Consider the following 16,956-nt stretch of genomic DNA (forward strand, 5'->3'; position numbering starts at 1 on the left):
ATGGACTACAGCCCTCCAGGCTCCTCTGTTCATGGGATTTTCCAGGCAAGAAAACTGGAGTGGGTTGCCATTTCCTCCTCCAGGGGATCTACCTGACCCAGGGATTGAACCTGTGCCTCCTGTGTTTCCTATATTGCAGGCAGATTCTTTACCACTGCGCTATCTGGGAAGCCTATTTAACAGAAAAATCAATAAATGTGAAAAGTTGAAGTAAACCTGACAAGTTTTTCAGAACAATTGTTGAAAATATTTATTGAGAAAACACCTTTAGTTGGAAAACAGCAGAAACAAAAAAAGAAATATCACATTTCAAATATGTATTAATAACAGAATACAATGCTGAATTTAGTTTCATAATAAAAGCCATACCAATTTGTATGTATGGCCAAGGATGGAGGTGTGGAAAAAGAAAAGAATTGAAATTGAGGTAGAAAATAACTCTTTGCCTATATCCATCAAGTCTTGTTTGGAGAAGAACCTCTAGAAAGCCATGAGTTAAGGATAACAATAGTCTACTAGCATGTCAGAGGTAGAACCAATATAATCTATTTAAATATAGATATGTCATTCCTCCAGGTAACTCCTTTAAGGTGGTTTGGTTCCACCAATGAATAAAGTTCCTAATTCTATACTAAGTTCATCCTTTGGGACATCAATATCATCTCCTGCTTCTTCCCCAAGCTTCTTCCACCAGGGTGCTTGTATATGTTTCAGGGTGGTAAGATGGGCCTGCTTGGCTTTGGCTGCCACAGGCCTGGATCTACTTAGGAAGAGATCAGGATCTTTTCCTTCTGCCTCCTTCAGACTTGGTGCTTCTGTAGTAACAAAAAATAAACAGGTGAGTGGAAGAGTTCTGTACCAGACAAACAGAAACTTAGAAACTGCAAAGCTGGAACTCTGCAATAGCAGCAGAAACTAGATTCTAACTCTGAGTCTATTATTGCCAGCTGTAGTTGGCATGTGACTATTCACAAGATGTAGCCCATCCTTCTGTGTTTAAAGGGAAAGAATAAAGAGGTAGATATTTTTTAGATGGTTTATTTAAAAGAGTAGGAACTTAAAAACAAATAGCAGAATTCTTACAGATGAGAGGCTCAGTTCTAGTCACCTATCCATTCAAAAATACAAAATTTACAAGTAAATGGCACTAAACAGAGGATCCTGACCCCTTCTGCTCCACAAGTAATAAAAGTGTTTCAGAACCTGTCTGAAACACTGGCTTCATGGACGAGATCTCTCATTTAATGTATCAGCAGTTGTGAGAAGTAGGTGAATTAATTTTTGTGTAAACAATTCATTAAAAATATAAAATGGCACCATAAAATACTGTCATTATCTACTTTTAAAGTAGGCTTAAGAAGCTTTTCTTATTATATAACAGTCTGGTTAGTAGGGCTCAGCATCTTTGAAATTAATAACTTTGTCTGAGTTGGTACATATGAATGATAGAAAGGCTGAGGGAAGCAGTCAGGAAGGTTATGGGATTTGCATCAGTTGAAAACATTGTGTGCTGATATGATCCAGAAGTAGAAATTTCTGAGGATAGGAAATGAGCTAATAGACCACTAAATGCTATTTTCCTTCTGAAGATTATGGCTGTCACCAAAATCTTGCATAGGGTGTTGCTTTTAGGAAACAAAAATGGAATGAGCACATACTCATCAACTGTTCAATGTTGGTGTTGATCTGAGCCATCAGTGCCTCCCTGTGCTGTTGAGATCTCTCTTCTAGAGCCCTGCCCAAGAAGTAGTGTTGCAGTCGTTCTTGTGCTTGGGAATGGAGCTCCCTGCTGGTCACATCTGATATCTGAGAGCCCTGGGAACAAAGGACAGAAGAAAATTGTCACACGAAGGACACATATATCAAAGTATGTTTCACTTTCACTAGTTGCTGCATGTGGGTTCAGTAGTTGTGACTCCTGGGCTCTAGAGCACAGACTCAGTAGTTATGGTGGATGGGCTTAGTTGCCCCAAAGCATGTGGGATCTTCCTGGAGTAGAGACTGAACCCATGTCTCCTGCATTGGCAGGCAGATTCTTTACCACTGAGCCATCAGGGAAGCCCGATCTTGTACTCTTGAACAAACATTAAATAACTTCTTAAAAGCAGATTTCATTGAAAATGCAAGTGGGCAAAATTCTTTTTGATATACTCCTATACCTCACTTCCTCACATAGTGTAATATTCTGGGAGAAGAGATAAGATTGAGGACTCACAGTGAAAATTACAGATGGTTTGGTAAAGACACTGGCCTGGAGGAGTAACAGGACCAATCCCTTTGTTCTGAACCCCACCTGAGAAACTGCCTTACTTCTTATCCTATTCCTTCTCTCAAACTTATCTAAGCCATAATATTATATAGCTTCTAATTTCAAAGAACATGGGACAGAATCATTCAAAGGATCATATTCTTCTGGCTAGTTAGCTACTTTAAAGGGAACTGACCTAATTATTAATATTTAGAACAAGGATGACATAACCTCAACACTGAAACTGATAAAGTTTCTAACACTACAGTTTTCTCAGGTATTCCAGTTCCTGGATCACGGATGCTGCCTTGTTCTAACATCTTACTTGTCAGCCACAGAGTAACAGCTGTACTAGAGCATGGCTAAGCAGTACTTCTTTTTTAAATAGAAGAATGCATCAGAATCATGCACAGTGCATTAATAAAAAATAGAGATCAAAGCCCTAAACAATAAGGGCTAAAATTACAAAACTCTTAGAAGAAAAGATAGAGGGAAAGCTTTATGATATTAGATTTGGCAATTATTTCTTTAATATGACACTGTGAAGGTACAGACAACAGCAAAAATTAGACAAATTATACTTCATCAAAATGAAAAATTTTGTGCATCAAAGGACACTATCAATAGAGTAAAAGGCAGCCCACAGAATGGAAGAAAATATTTGCAAATCATACATCTGATAAGGAATTAATATCCAGAATATACAGAGAATTCCTAAAACTCAACACTAAAAAAAAAAACCTGATTAAAAATGGGTAAAGGACTTCAATTGAAATTTCTCCAAAGAAGGATATATAAATAAGCAATAAACACAAAAGAGATGTTAAAAATCACTAATTATTACAGAATGTAAATAAACCCAAATCACAATACCACTTCACGTTCATTAGGATGTGAAAATAATAAATGTTGATAAGGATGTACCAACAGTCTTGCGGATGCAGTATGGAAAACCACTAAGTTGAACTGAAGTGTCCTTTACTATTGACTTTACGGTCCACACAATTATAAGACTCCAAAGCCATAGTAAAGTCAAGGTAATGCCATAGTAAGGCTACAATAAAGCCATTGCATTACCTTATGCCAACAATAAATGTACACATACAACTGAGACACTTATTTGTTGGTGAGTATCACACACTGCAATAATGTAACACAAAAGCCTACACACTGGATGTCTTCTGATATAGTCATCCACTTGTTGTTTCAGTTCAATTCTGCGTGCATCAGTGAGTTCTCTGAGTCCAGGCCAAGAAGCAAATTGTTTTTTTTTCTTACGGCATTTTGCTAAGAATTTAAGAGTCTGGGGAAAAAAAAACAAAAACAAAACTTGTGATTTTTCTTCCCTGACTGATAGAACTATTTTCTTTCTACAACAATATATAGTAGGACAACACTGTAATAGTTGTTAACTTATAGTGTGTATAGAGGGAGAGATGACAGATGTGACAGAAGACAATAACTTTATCATTACAATCTTTTGTAGTGTTTTAATATTTTATAAGGAAATATTCATGTATTATTTTTACAGAAGGCAAAAAAGAGAAAAAAACAGGGAACCAGCTCTGGGTTCTAGTCTAAGTTCTAGTCCCTTATAAACTTGTTTGATTTTGGGCAAGTCACTCAATCTCCATAAGACAGGTTCTATGTCTACAGAAAACAGGGACCCCCAATTCTACTTAGCCAAAAGATAGTAAAGATCAAGGAGACACTATATTAGAAAAAGTTTGGTAAACAAATGTGCTTCCTTTTGTTCTTCAGAATGAATTCCTGATAAGAAATCTTATAACAGGCAAGATTAGGAGACAAGACATTTATTTTGTCCATTTTTTTTCACTCTTCTTAGTTCTACGTTCACATTATTAAAGGCAAAAGTTGGAAAATTATGGCCCACAGATCAAATCCAGCTGCTATCTGTTTTTGAGTAGCTGGAGAAGAATGATTTTTTTACATTTTGAAAGTGAAGTGCAAGTGTTAGTTGCTCAGTCATGTCCGATTCTTTGCGATCCCATAGACTGTAGCCTGCCAGGCTCCTCTGTCCATGGAGTTCTCCAGGCAAGAATATTGGAATGGGTACCTATTCCCTTCTCCAGGAGATCTTTCTGACCCAGGGATTGAATCAAGGTCGCCTGCACTGCAGGCAGATTCTTTACTGTCTCAATCGCCAGACAAGCCCTTTTACATTTTATATGATTATGAAGGTCAAAAGGAAAAGAATTATTTTATGACATGAAAATTAAAGGAAATTCAAAATTCAGTGTCTACAAATGTTTACTGAAACACAATCATGCTCATTTGTTTCCATACTGTCTACAATTTCTTTTGTGCTACAACTATAGAGCTGAAGAGTTGCAAGAAAACTACATGACCTGCAACCTAATATATTTTACAATTTGATGCTTTCCAAAAATTTGTTGATGTAACTCTATTGTTTAAAGTATCAATTTTAGAAGAACTGTTAAAAATTTACAGCTCTCTGCCGAGTTATCCTGTCCTCTCCGCTCAAAGACATCAACTTTAATTCTTTCAGGTTTTTCTTCTGATGTTTATTTCTATCTACATTTTTGTGATTTTTTTCAGTAACAGGTATTATCTATTGATTTTCCTATATGAAAGGTAAGGACTTAGCTCTCTTTCACACATACTTTCTATATCTCTAAATATTCAATTTTATAAAATCATAGTTTTAGTTATGTTCATGTTCAGTGTTTACATTATGCCTACATAAAGGCTATTTATTTTATGATCATACAGTATATGATGATTACTTTTTTCTTCCTTGCATATTTTAATACATTAGAAAAATAAGCAAGGAATTAATAATTCTGTTATTTTCCTTATTTTTCTACGTATTTACCACTGATTATATATAACAACTTCTGCCCTAATTGTCCTTACAGTAAAACGTATCAGGCAATCTACCAAATTAATTTTCTTGGATATACATTCCAGAGCTTTTTGACCTGCTCCAATCTGGATCAATTGTTCTCTATTCTTGGTGTATAGCTATTATACTGATATCCCCATTCACCATCATCTTGGTGACTCTTCCCATTTTTCCTTTGTGTTTTCTGGATTCCTTTCTTGAGTTATTCCTTTGTTTCAGAGATTTGTGATGCATAAATATATCTTTATAGTCTATCTTTATTTTTAACTGATGGTTTGGTTGGATGCAGAATTCTAATTGGAAGTCATTTTCCCTCAAATATGTGTCAGCCTAACTCCAATACCTTTTAGCTTCCAATTATGTTGTTGAAGAGTACTTTTGTTCCCAGTGTATTTCACAGTAATGTGAAATAAATGTGAGTGTATTTCTGTCTTTGTAATGGACAGTTGGTCAGTCCTTTTGAACTAAACCACATGGTATTTGGTTCTGGGAAATCAAACTATTTTATTTTCTCTCCTTTTTTCCTTCTCTGTTTCACATGTTTGGATATTTGACCTCTTAGACTGGTTCTCTTTCCTCTTTCTCTAGATTTCCCAGACCTTTTTTCCTATCCCTTTTATTATATCTTGTATTATTTTTTCTGGCAAATTTTATTATATTTGTTCCCTGTTATATAGCATCTTGATTTTGTTTCATGTATTATTTTCTTTTAGCTCTCTGAGAAAATAATACATTTAAAATGTCTTCTTATCCCTGCAATAGCTGTTTCCACCAAGTAGTATTATTCTGTTTGTTTGGCATTAGCTTTCCTCAGATGTCCAGTAATACTTTCAGCTGTTTAGAAATGCTGAGCATGAGGGTAGGGTTAATCTACTATGTACTTCTTTTTAGGGCTACTGAACTGGGCTGTTTCATCGGAGGACCTCAAAGTGAGTTTAACTATTCTCTTGGACTGTTCAGATTTCCTCAAGAAAATGCTTTCAATAGGATTTAAGCCTGGGTGACAGCACTGAGAGCTGAGAAGTAAAAAGGGGCTGGAGGTTTTCACATTAGTATATAAACTTTCCTTATGTTTTTACTATAGTACTCAAGCCTTCAACTGTGTTTTCGTTCTATTGAGAGATTTTTTCTCCTTTTCTTCTGTTCTTCCCTTTTCTTGATTTTTCTTCCTTATACTTCCTATCCTTCCTCTGCCTCTTGCTTTTAGTACCAAGTCAGGTTTATGATGCTATGCCGGGAACTCAAAAGTAAAGTTTCCAGAACAGGGGAATTTTTGCCCTTAGATCAGATAAAGTTCACCTTGACATCTCTTTCTCTGTCTCTTCTTCATTCTTTGTTATTTTAGGACTCTCTGAGATTATATCTATCACCAAATGTTTATTTTTTTCAACTGCCAATGGCTTGTTCTTTTAAGTGCTTTTGCAGTTGGTCTTCATTGGATATGTATACATGGTACTTTTCTTCTATAATCAGGTAGCAAGAATTAGCTATCATTCTGGCTCTAGAGAGGAGATGCAAGCAAACATCACCTTCTTTCTGAGCTTCTTTACTTTTTTGTAAAAGAACCAATAGTTAGGTTTATTTGCTGGTGCCAGGAAATATCTCACATTCATTGCTGTAAAAACCATGTTTATCACTTTAGCGTGGAATTCTTTAGAAGCACTGGCAAAGTCAGCTTTGGAAACTGGATGCACTGAATATGAATAGGTGGATCCCACAAACGGAAAATTCTAGAAGGCAGTCAGACCTGCCCTTGTGCTTGTCACTCATTTCCAATATTTGATTTTCAGGTTTTGGCTCTTTCAAAGTCATTTTCCACATTTCTGAAATCAAGAATGGCCTGAGAAATCTATTCATTTGTGTTCATCAAAAATGAAGAGTAGAAGCAGACATTCAGAAAGTTCTGGGTGATGAGAATATTTTTTTCTACCACTAAAATGGTATGCATTCTGTAGTTCTTAGTTTGAAACAAACTCAGGATATGTAAACAGCAAACAGTTATTTTCCCAGCATCCGATTCCTAAGGAGTATAAAACAAGTTTTTAAACTAAGATTGTGAATGATTTATAAAGACCAAATTTCAGATAAACAAATGCAATTATATCTCCTTCACCCACTGCAAACTGTCATCAGGAATGGCAATCTCTTTATTCAAAATATTCTTAGGCTTGGCTCTTTCACAACCATTTTTGAAGTTTTAGTTCTTTTTATCTTCTTTATTTTTTAGAATTGAGGTATGATATTATTGACATACAATATTATATTTCAGGTGTCCAACATAATGTTGATATTTGTGCATATTCAGAAACGGCTGTCACAGTAGGTATAGTTAACATCTGTTGCCATACACAGTTACAGAATTCTTGTGGTAAGAACTTTAAAGATTCACTGTAGTTGTCAGTTAAATAGCACTGGCTAATGTCAAGGACTGAACTGACTTGATAAAAATAATCTCATCATAGTTTTGGTATCTCTGCAGTATATGAGGCTGTGTCCTTTCATGAAGGTCTAAGTTATGTTTGAAAATTAGTAGCACCTCACTGACAATAAACAGAAGATTACAAAAATTTCAAGTCAAGAAAGCATCACATTTTGGATTCTCTAAGGGTAAGTACACTTTTCCATGCTGAACAACTGGTTCTCTTCATGGCGCCTCAAGAATTAGGATGGAGTGGCTTCTCTCAGCATCTTTATTCTCCACCTGGACACTGTCACCTTCCCCTAACACAGCTGTGTGATGAGGTTCTGTTTTTTGTTGCATATTATCAGGTACAGTATACACATTTCCAGATATGGTACAAAGGGAGCTTGTCCACCCTTTAGGAATAGGCTGGGAATGCTTTGCTCCTTTGTCCAATTTGAAGTCCAAATATAAGGTTGGTGTGTAGATGTAAATCTTGGACTTGACTCCCAGGGCTTCTTCAGAAATGACAGCAATGGCCACACTATCCTTACTGGGTTTAGGGATTTCACTGCTTTTCAGTTCCTGGTATCAAGGCTCCACTATATTCTGTGAGCTCCTCAAATTAACCCACAGTTGAAGGTCATGGACTGGCTCCTCTGAGCAAGGCGTCTCCTCATGCACAATGCCCCAGCCTGAGATCATCCAGTATAGGCCTCCTGAATTCAACTGACCAACATGTCCACGGCAGTCTTCCTGAGCTATGCTACACCCCCCTTCCAGGAGGTAAGATATCATTTCAAAACCTCAGTGCGGGTGATCAGGAAATCCACCTGGTCTGCTGCTGCTGCTAAGTCGCTTCAGTTGTGTCCGACTCTGTGCGACTCCATAAATGGCAGCCCACCAGGCTCCCCCGTCCCTAGGATTCTCCAGACAAGAACACTGGAGTGGGTTGCCATTTCCTTCTCCAACGCATGAAAGTGAAAAGTGAAAGTGAAGTCACTCAGTTGTGTCCGACTCTTCACGACACCATGGACTGGAGCCCACCAGGCTCCTCTGTCCATGGGATTTTCCAGGCAAGAGTACTGGACTGGGTTGCTATTGCCTTCTCCGCCTGGACTACTACCTTTAAATTCATCAAACAGTAAAAATGGAACCAGATTTTAAAACTCAGGTCTGCCAATACTCCTGCATACCCATGCTTCAACCCCTTCTGACTGCTCCTGGCTGAGCACTAACAGGGTAACTTTTGAGGACACCATGTTGAAGGATAAAAAGAGAACGTTTATAGGCTTAGCAGATCATAGTGCTCTGCAAAAGAAAGGCTGTCTGCCATTTGCACCAAATTGCAGAGGACCAGTTAAGCGTCTCTGGCCATCTCTCGCAGCGACTCCCCTGGGAGTCTAAAGCCAGCCAAGGAGGGCAGGGTTCTGCTAACTGACCACCAGCACTGACCCTGCTTGGCCCTATTGATGCCCAGTAGTCCGATGCTCTTGGGGGGCCCCTTTGAGCTTCTTAAGAGATGTAAAAGCAAGAAAAGAAAATCCTGGAGCATTAAAAGGGTAAAGGCAGCTAATTCTTCAAATTTAATTCCAATACTATACTACTACCGAAAACCCTAAGCTGTCTACATGAGTAAGGATGTGTAATTTGAAATTAGCCGGTTTACACAGGGTAAAAGGTGAAAAGAGGTTAAATTAGTATTTTGCATGTACTGAGTTACATAAGCATAACTCAATATATGTAAAATATTAGCATTTCAACATGTAATCAAAATAAAAAATTTGGGACTTCCCTGGTAGTCCAGTGGTTAAGATGCTGCACTTCTACTGCACCACTGCAGTGGGAATGGGTTTGATCCCTGGTCAGGGAACTAAGAGCCCATATGACAAGCAGCACAGGGGGAAAAAAAAAGGAGGTGGTCATGTGGTGAAGGTATTAGAAAGGATCTACAGGCTCCTCCTTTCACCATCAGTCTCTAACACTAGTGCTGTGCTATGCTTAGTCGCTCAAGTCGTGTCCAACTCTTTGCGATCCCATGGACTGTAGCCTGCCAGGTTCCTCTGTCCATGGGGATTCTCCAAGCAAGAATACTGGAGTGGGTTGCCATGCCCTCCTCCAGGGCTAACACTGGTATCTATGGGCTAATCCTTAGATGGCCTTGCTTAGCAGAAGGTAAACAGCATGCATGGATGTGATTCAGTGACAGAACAGGACCATCTGTTGCAGACTTGGCCTGAATGAGAAAGATGAAGGCAGCAGACTATCTCTCCCAGAACAGAGTACCACTCTGTTTTTCCAACGGTTTGAAAAAGACTTGTAAAAGCTTAATCAGAGAAATCAACAGAGACTGTTCAAAATCTCTGTGAAAAACTGAAACTGACCTAAAATTTTATAATAGGGATTATAAATCTAAATGCTATATGACTGAAATCCTAATATGAACGTTAACCATGTGTAAGTAAATAACTATATATTAGGAAAACTAGATATTAAGTGAAATAGACAGAGTTGTGCTATAAAATATTACTATGCTCCATATAAACCCCAGGAAAATCACTGAAGAACACCATTCTATAATTCAAGAATTATAATGATCTTATTATAACTAATATATTATCTATGCATTGAAAACATCCAATATGACATGCTGCACTTAAAGAGGACTTTACAACTGACGAAATACTTTCCCATAAATTAGGTCATCTGATCCACATAACTGAGTGAAAAACACAGGGTAGACATTCATTCATGTATCAAGCACATGCGAGAGGTTGACAATAAATAAGACTTAGTGATTTAACCTTGAGATGCTCATAGTTCAAGTAAAAACAAAAAAAATTAATAACAACACTGCATTTTGGTAAATGATGCACAAGGTTCTATCAAAGTAATAAGGACTGAATATCTAAGTCATTTTGGCCCTAAGGAGGTTCTGACAGAGGAAGAAACAAAGGCTTAGAAAAAGCTAAGTTAAAAGACTTAACCAAGACTTTACAGCAGGTAAACAGCAAAAGTCAGGTTTGAACCCATGTCTCTGCCTACTAATCCAGTACTCTTTTTACTACATCAGACTTACTGCTCTCTGAAGTATGACAGCCGCTTTATATTCCATAAGAGATGGCCTCTGTTGGCGAAAATTTTTCCTTTCCCTGTACCCTTTCCAATGTTTCTGGATAATCAATGCTGATTTCTCTTCTATTTCCCGATTATGTTTTTCCACCTGACCTAAAAAGATGACAGACACTATTATAACATACTCACTTCTATGCTTTCTCAAACTCTAGAATCAGGACAATCAAAGTAACAATCTTGTAGTCCTTTAATTATTTTCAATACGATTTTCCCAATTCTATTATTTTACAAGAGCTCCAAAAGCCTTCTCAGTTTACGTATCTTTAGAAAAAAGACTCACATAATTATTTTGAGTCTTAGGAATGAGAAAGGACTAAAAATCCAATAGCAAGAATATTTAGAAAAAAAGAATCATAAGTAAATAGAAAGTCATTCAGTACCACCAAAAGGAAAGGGCACATTGTGCATATACATTACCTACTCTATATGGGGTCTAAATTTCTCTTTAGTCACTCACTTGGTTCTACAGATAATTTTTTAGTTTCTAGCAATTGGTCAGCATATATCCTAGGGTTCACAGTAGCTAATTTAATTTTTAAATTTAAAAATTTAAAATTTAAAAAAATTTTAATTTTAAAAATTAAAAAGGATATATTTGAGAGATAGTGCCAAAATTCATAGGATTTAGTGGTGAACTACATGCGGAGGGAGGGGAAAAAATTCCAGGATGTCTCGTAGATGGGACATTGAGTAGACTGCTGGTGCAATTACCTGAGAGATTAGGAATACAGGAAGTGGAAATCTGTGGGGGCAGATAATGACTAGCTTTGGGGATGGTTGTGGCTATCTAAGCAAAGCTAATCAATAAGCACCTGGCTACAGAGCTATGCTGTCCAATGTAGTAAGCACTAGACACAAATGGCTACTTAAAGACAATAAAATAAAATTTAAGGCCCTCAAGTGCACTGGCCACATTTCAAGTCAACAGCTATCTCTAACCATTGGCACTGTACTGAACAGTGCAGACAAAGAACATTTCATTTTGTAGAAAGTTCTGTTGGGTAGGGCTGGTCTAGATCTTAGGAAAAAGGGTGAGGATGCAGACAAGACTTAAGAATGCTAAGCACTCATTTGGTAATTGAAGCTACAGTTATGAATGGGATACCCCAGGAAGAGCAATATGAGAATAAAAGGGTAAAGAAGGAACCCTGGGAAAGATCTATATTTAAGGGAAAGGAAGAAAAGTAAGAGGCTACTGAGGGATACTGGGAATAAGTAGTAGGAAGGGGAAGAAGACTAAAAAAGCAATCTTGAAATGACTCAGATTTTCCAGGCTACACTTTAATATTAATTTCAGCTTTGTGTGTCAAAGATGGCAAGAAGGTGTCACCAGGTTTGTACTGAATCATGAGTTAAGTTCTGAGGGCAGAATGTTTCAATGTAGCAATATTATAATACCTTACTTAAGTTCAAGCGGTTCTTTCTTTATGTCAAAGACATCTATCTTTAAGCATAAAATTTTATGTTTCACTGATTTATCTGAAAATTAAGAAGAATTAGTGGAGAAATTGCTCATCATCAACTAGTAAGTCTAATCAGAAAAAAATAAGAATTTTTTTTGACTGAAGAGATTTATTAAGATCTGAAAAAGTTGAAACAGGGGTAAAGGTTCACATTTAAAAATTAACTCATCAGGTAGCTAGGAAATTTGGTTTATCAAAACTACCCTATCGATCTTATGCTTATAAACCGATAATGCCACACACCTGGATGAACCATTTCAAGCATATTCAGCCGTATTTCTCGGGAAAGTCTCATGGCTCTCTGCCTTTGAATTTGCAGCTGTAATCTGTGGTCCTCTTCTTCCTTCTGTCTGCTTAGCTTCATTAACATCTTAGTTCGTTTAGATCTATGACGGTAACATTAAGTACACATAATTTCCATAATCATATATCTACTCAAGAAGTATATCAAAAAAGGCTTAACCTCGCTAGTAATCATATAAATACAGAGAGCAAAAAAGTTTTTAAAATAAATATTTCAAAGAAGTACTTAATGGATTTTGCTCATTTAACTCAACTAACATTTATCTGAGTGACTGCTGCCTATAATCACTGTCCCTAAGGCAAACAAAGAGATACAGTTAATGCCTTTGAGATCAGTTTCAAGGGGAAGTTGAAAGGTAGTAGAATATGCCACTTTGGCATAAAGACTGTTTTGAGCTGGAGGCAAGAGAGAATGATGAAGCATAGAAAGAAGTCTTCCCAGAGTGTCTCTTAACTGACTAAAAGCAGAAACATCTGAGAAATGACTGTCACAAACTTTTCCTCCCAAGGTTTGGCCATGAAGATGGAAAGTTAGGCTAAGACAGACCTGCACAAATTACACATATCTTTCATTAGTTAGTTCCCCAACATATTTACTTTCCCCAATATACTTACCTTCCCACAGTTCACTGTCCTTAGAAGCCTAAAACCCTTTTCTTTTCACCTGTCACTTCTCTATAAATTATTCTTTATATATAATAAAGAATAATATATATATTATATATATATAATATATATTATATATATATAATATATATTATATATATAAAATTAAGCCCAAGTTCTTTTCTTTTTTTTAGGTAAGAAGTGGATTTATTTAGAGAGATACATATTACATAGACAGAATGCGGTCTGTCTCAAAAGGCTACAACAACCCTGGGAGAAACACATTCCACGGACAGAGTGTGGGCCATCTCAGAAAGCAAGAACTATATAAACCCAAATTCTAACCACCCCTTGTAAGTTATGCATCATGTCAGGTTTCTTCCATGTTGTGTGTGCTTCACAAGTTAAGAAATTGTTTTTCTTTTGTTAATCTGTTTTTGTTTCTGTCAGTATAGTCTTCATGACCCCAACCAATGAACCTAAAATAGATAGAGGGGAAAAAATTGTTTTCTTCCCCTACAAGTAAAACAAATAAGATAACTTAAATACCAGCACCATATTAGAGGTAGGCAAATTGTGAGCTTTCCTGAGGGTAACTGAGACGGCTGTTAGCTGCTTCAGAAAACCTTGCTGAGGAAAAGGGCAGAAAACAAAATTTTAACAGAAAATGAAGTTTCTGACCATGAAAAATGATTAAATAAAAAAGAAAGCCCCACGAAAGTGCTTTAAAAAGAGTGTGACTATAACAGAATACCTCGTTTAATCCGAAGCTCTGATGAATCTAGGTCCATGATTATGAGTGGTGGGTAGTCCCTCCCCCAAAATAACAAGGGAGAGGGAAATTACTCTGAGATAATGACCTAACCACAAAGAGACAGAAATAACCTTTGCAGAAAGCCCAGCTACAAAGGAAGTAAAAGAAATTTGCATAAACTGTTGCAACTAATAGAAGAGGAAAGGTGTACAAGCCTGGAGCAAACTGGAGATTAAAAAATTAAAAACTCATTATAATGTAAGATTTAAGTAATTTTGGCCTCATGGAAAATGCCTTTTAAGGGATATATTTATAACCACTCTGGTGTTGCTACATAAGGAAATGGAATTTCTAGTTTAAACAGTGGACTATTAATTAGATTCCATAGATACACTTCTAAGTGGACAAAATCTGTAATTCTAGGATACTTGTAAATAGAGATTTTTTAATATTGCAAAGGAAAATAGACACGCAAATTTGGCAACTACTGTAAGACTAAACAGTAAAAGTCTGAATCCATGGCACAGGGGCACCTTTAACTGTAAGATTATGTACAGCTGAAAATGATAGTAGGTAGAATTCATGAGTGGTAACTATTCTACCTGAGTTCACTACAAAGGTAAAGCTAGAACATCTCAGGATCTTGTAAACAATATATTGTGACTCTCAAAATATCCATCATTTCCCAAATTTATTTCACCAAAGAAATAATTAATATTTTTAAAGAAACAGCAGGTAAGATACACAATAAACTTTGAGCAATGCCTGAATGGATTATACTTGCCTCTTATGCATACTATTTATTTAATAGATCTGTCTGCCTAATTAGATATGTAAATCTTCAATGGCAAAAAATGTGCATTTCCCTCCCTACCACATTCTCAGTGCCCAGTAACATGCTAAAAAAATTTATATTATTTTAATCTTGTGAGTTACACAGACAATTATCTCACCTTATAAATGGGAAATTTGAGGCTAAGGGAGGTAGGGAAACTTGTCCAAGATCATTCAGCCCATAAGTTGCTAAGGAGGGATACAAACTCAAGTCTGTTTAACTCTCCCAATACCTAGGATAGGCTCTGGAATATATTAGGCACTTGAAACATGTTTTAAAAATTACATGTTTAAAAATTCCCTTGGTGGCTTTTTTGCTACCAACGAAATTCATGCCCAATGATATTAGTTAACTTTTTAAGTCTTCTCTGAAGGAAACTTTTACCAATGAAATGAATGTCCATTAAGGGACACAGCCAGAGTGGCTTCAATACCTACCACTAATCCACACAGGTTCTTAGAGGCAACTGAAAGAAAACACAGATACAAACAACTTAGCTCCTAACGTCATTAATGAAAGCAGGGCCATCTCACAGGTGATTCTTCATGCAGCCTATTTTAGTTCACTATTTTAAAACATGTTTGTAACTGAGAAACACAGCTGCAGTTATTAAAATAGTTTCAGTTTTCTTAAAAAAACATTGACTTCTGGAATACGCAAGTGACACTTCAGTGAACTAAAATTTAGCTTTAAGTTAGGTTATATGAAATCATCTCTGAGATGGCTCCAATTTATCAACAATGACCTAGAAGCTAACTCCTATGTGTGTGGCATGTGTGTATGTTCTTTCTATTGCCTCTAAGAATCTAGATGTAGTCATGTAAAAACTGGGCCACGTCTTCATTATTTCATTTTTAGTCTACTTGAAATAGAGATAAATGACAAACTATGTCATATGTCAATGGCCAAATCTCTCCATGACAATATTTACTGAGGAAAATCAGGTTAACATACTTAAGCTTTTTAATATTCATACATATTTTTACCATAATTACATTTGAACAATTATGGCAACTTTTGGTTTTAAGGGTTTAATGAGATATTGACCATTATTGGCTCCCTCTGTAGACCTGGCTCACAAAAGTCTTAAGTGAATAGGATTATGTATTTGTTACATTAGATTCCTGTTTTATGTTATGTCCTCTGCTTTTGAAAGTATAATAAGGTTAATGAAGTGCTGGCACTCACAAATGTATGAAGCAAGAATGAAAGAAATACACTAGAATATTGAAAAAGAAAAAAAAGAACTCTTTAAGTTTTCTCTTTTAAGTTTTCAGCTATACTCTAGTAAGATATATCTAGCCCTCTCAGGGAGAAGGCAAGAGCACCCTACTCCAGTACTCTTGCCTGGAAAATCTCATGGACGGAGGAGCCTGGTGGGCTGCAGTCCATGGGGTCGCGAAGAGTTGGACACGACTGAGCAACTTCCCTTTCACTTTTCACTTTCATGCATTGGAGAAGGAAATGGCAACCCACTCCAGTGTTCTTGCCTGGAGAATCCCAGGGATGGGGGAGCCTGGTGGGCTGCCGTCTATGGGGTCGCACAGAGTCGGACACGACTGAAGCGGTTTAGCAGCAGCTGCAGCAGCCCTCTCAGATCCTCAATCCTCTCACCCAAATTTTTTACCTGAAACTCCTCTGCAAAGTAATCACAGCAGATGGAAGCTTCTTCAATCTCTTTCTAGTCTGGAAACCCTTCCAATAAGCTTGAATCAAGCAAGCTGCTTTATGTTGTTTCTGAAATTAAAGGCCAGAATTAATTTAAAGACATCCCTAGGCAAGTTGTTTTTAGAATTTTACTTCTTAAAATATCAGCCTGGGCAAGTATTAATCTCCATCTTTAATAAGTTGAGCAGAAGGCAACATTTGTATAAACCCAGGACAGGAACAGCCTAAGAATATTAAACCTCATCTCGCAAAGGAGGCTCAGTTAGGCAATATCTAAAATGTATTCAAGATGCAGTCTGGTCAGCTTCAAATTCTCCCTGATTAATATCACTTCCATTCTCATTACAAGGATTTCACAATTTTGCTTATTTAATGCTTTAACATCTTTGCTTCACTTCTGATGCTTAGCTTCACTTATTCAAAGATACAAGGATACAAAGGACTATGTATAGATTTTTAAAAAAGGCTCTAGAGTTAAAAATTTAAACCATAAAACAACTTCTCTCATCAAACTATAGCTGCTCTGGATTTTAGGGGAGAATAAGTAAAGGAAGAGGGAGACAAAGCAAATACAAGATTCAGGAGACTACTACTAGCCAGTATTTTCAAACTAAAGTGTTTACTGAAATTTTAGTAAATATCATGCAAATTATTTT

The 16,956-nt window shown here is 36.7% G+C and overlaps 1 protein-coding gene across 1 annotated transcript in view; it reads right to left on the minus strand.

Moving 5' to 3' along the window:
• Nucleotides 1-344: 344 nt before the first annotated feature.
• The window catches only part of IQCB1 (IQ motif containing B1), a 40,681-nt gene continuing 24,069 nt past the window's right edge, over nt 345-16,956 (minus strand). Inside the window, exons 10-15 of the mRNA XM_052642009.1 lie at nt 16,260-16,369; nt 12,378-12,520; nt 10,616-10,764; nt 3,420-3,551; nt 1,659-1,815; nt 345-815 (exon numbers count right to left, since the gene is read on the minus strand). Coding sequence (XP_052497969.1) covers nt 586-815; nt 1,659-1,815; nt 3,420-3,551; nt 10,616-10,764; nt 12,378-12,520; nt 16,260-16,369 — 921 coding nt within the window. The 3' untranslated portion in view covers nt 345-585. The remainder of the gene's footprint in view (nt 816-1,658; nt 1,816-3,419; nt 3,552-10,615; nt 10,765-12,377; nt 12,521-16,259; nt 16,370-16,956) is intronic.

This window comes from Budorcas taxicolor, chromosome 1 (genome assembly GCF_023091745.1).
Source record: "Budorcas taxicolor isolate Tak-1 chromosome 1, Takin1.1, whole genome shotgun sequence".
Lineage (NCBI taxonomy): Eukaryota > Metazoa > Chordata > Mammalia > Artiodactyla > Bovidae > Budorcas > Budorcas taxicolor.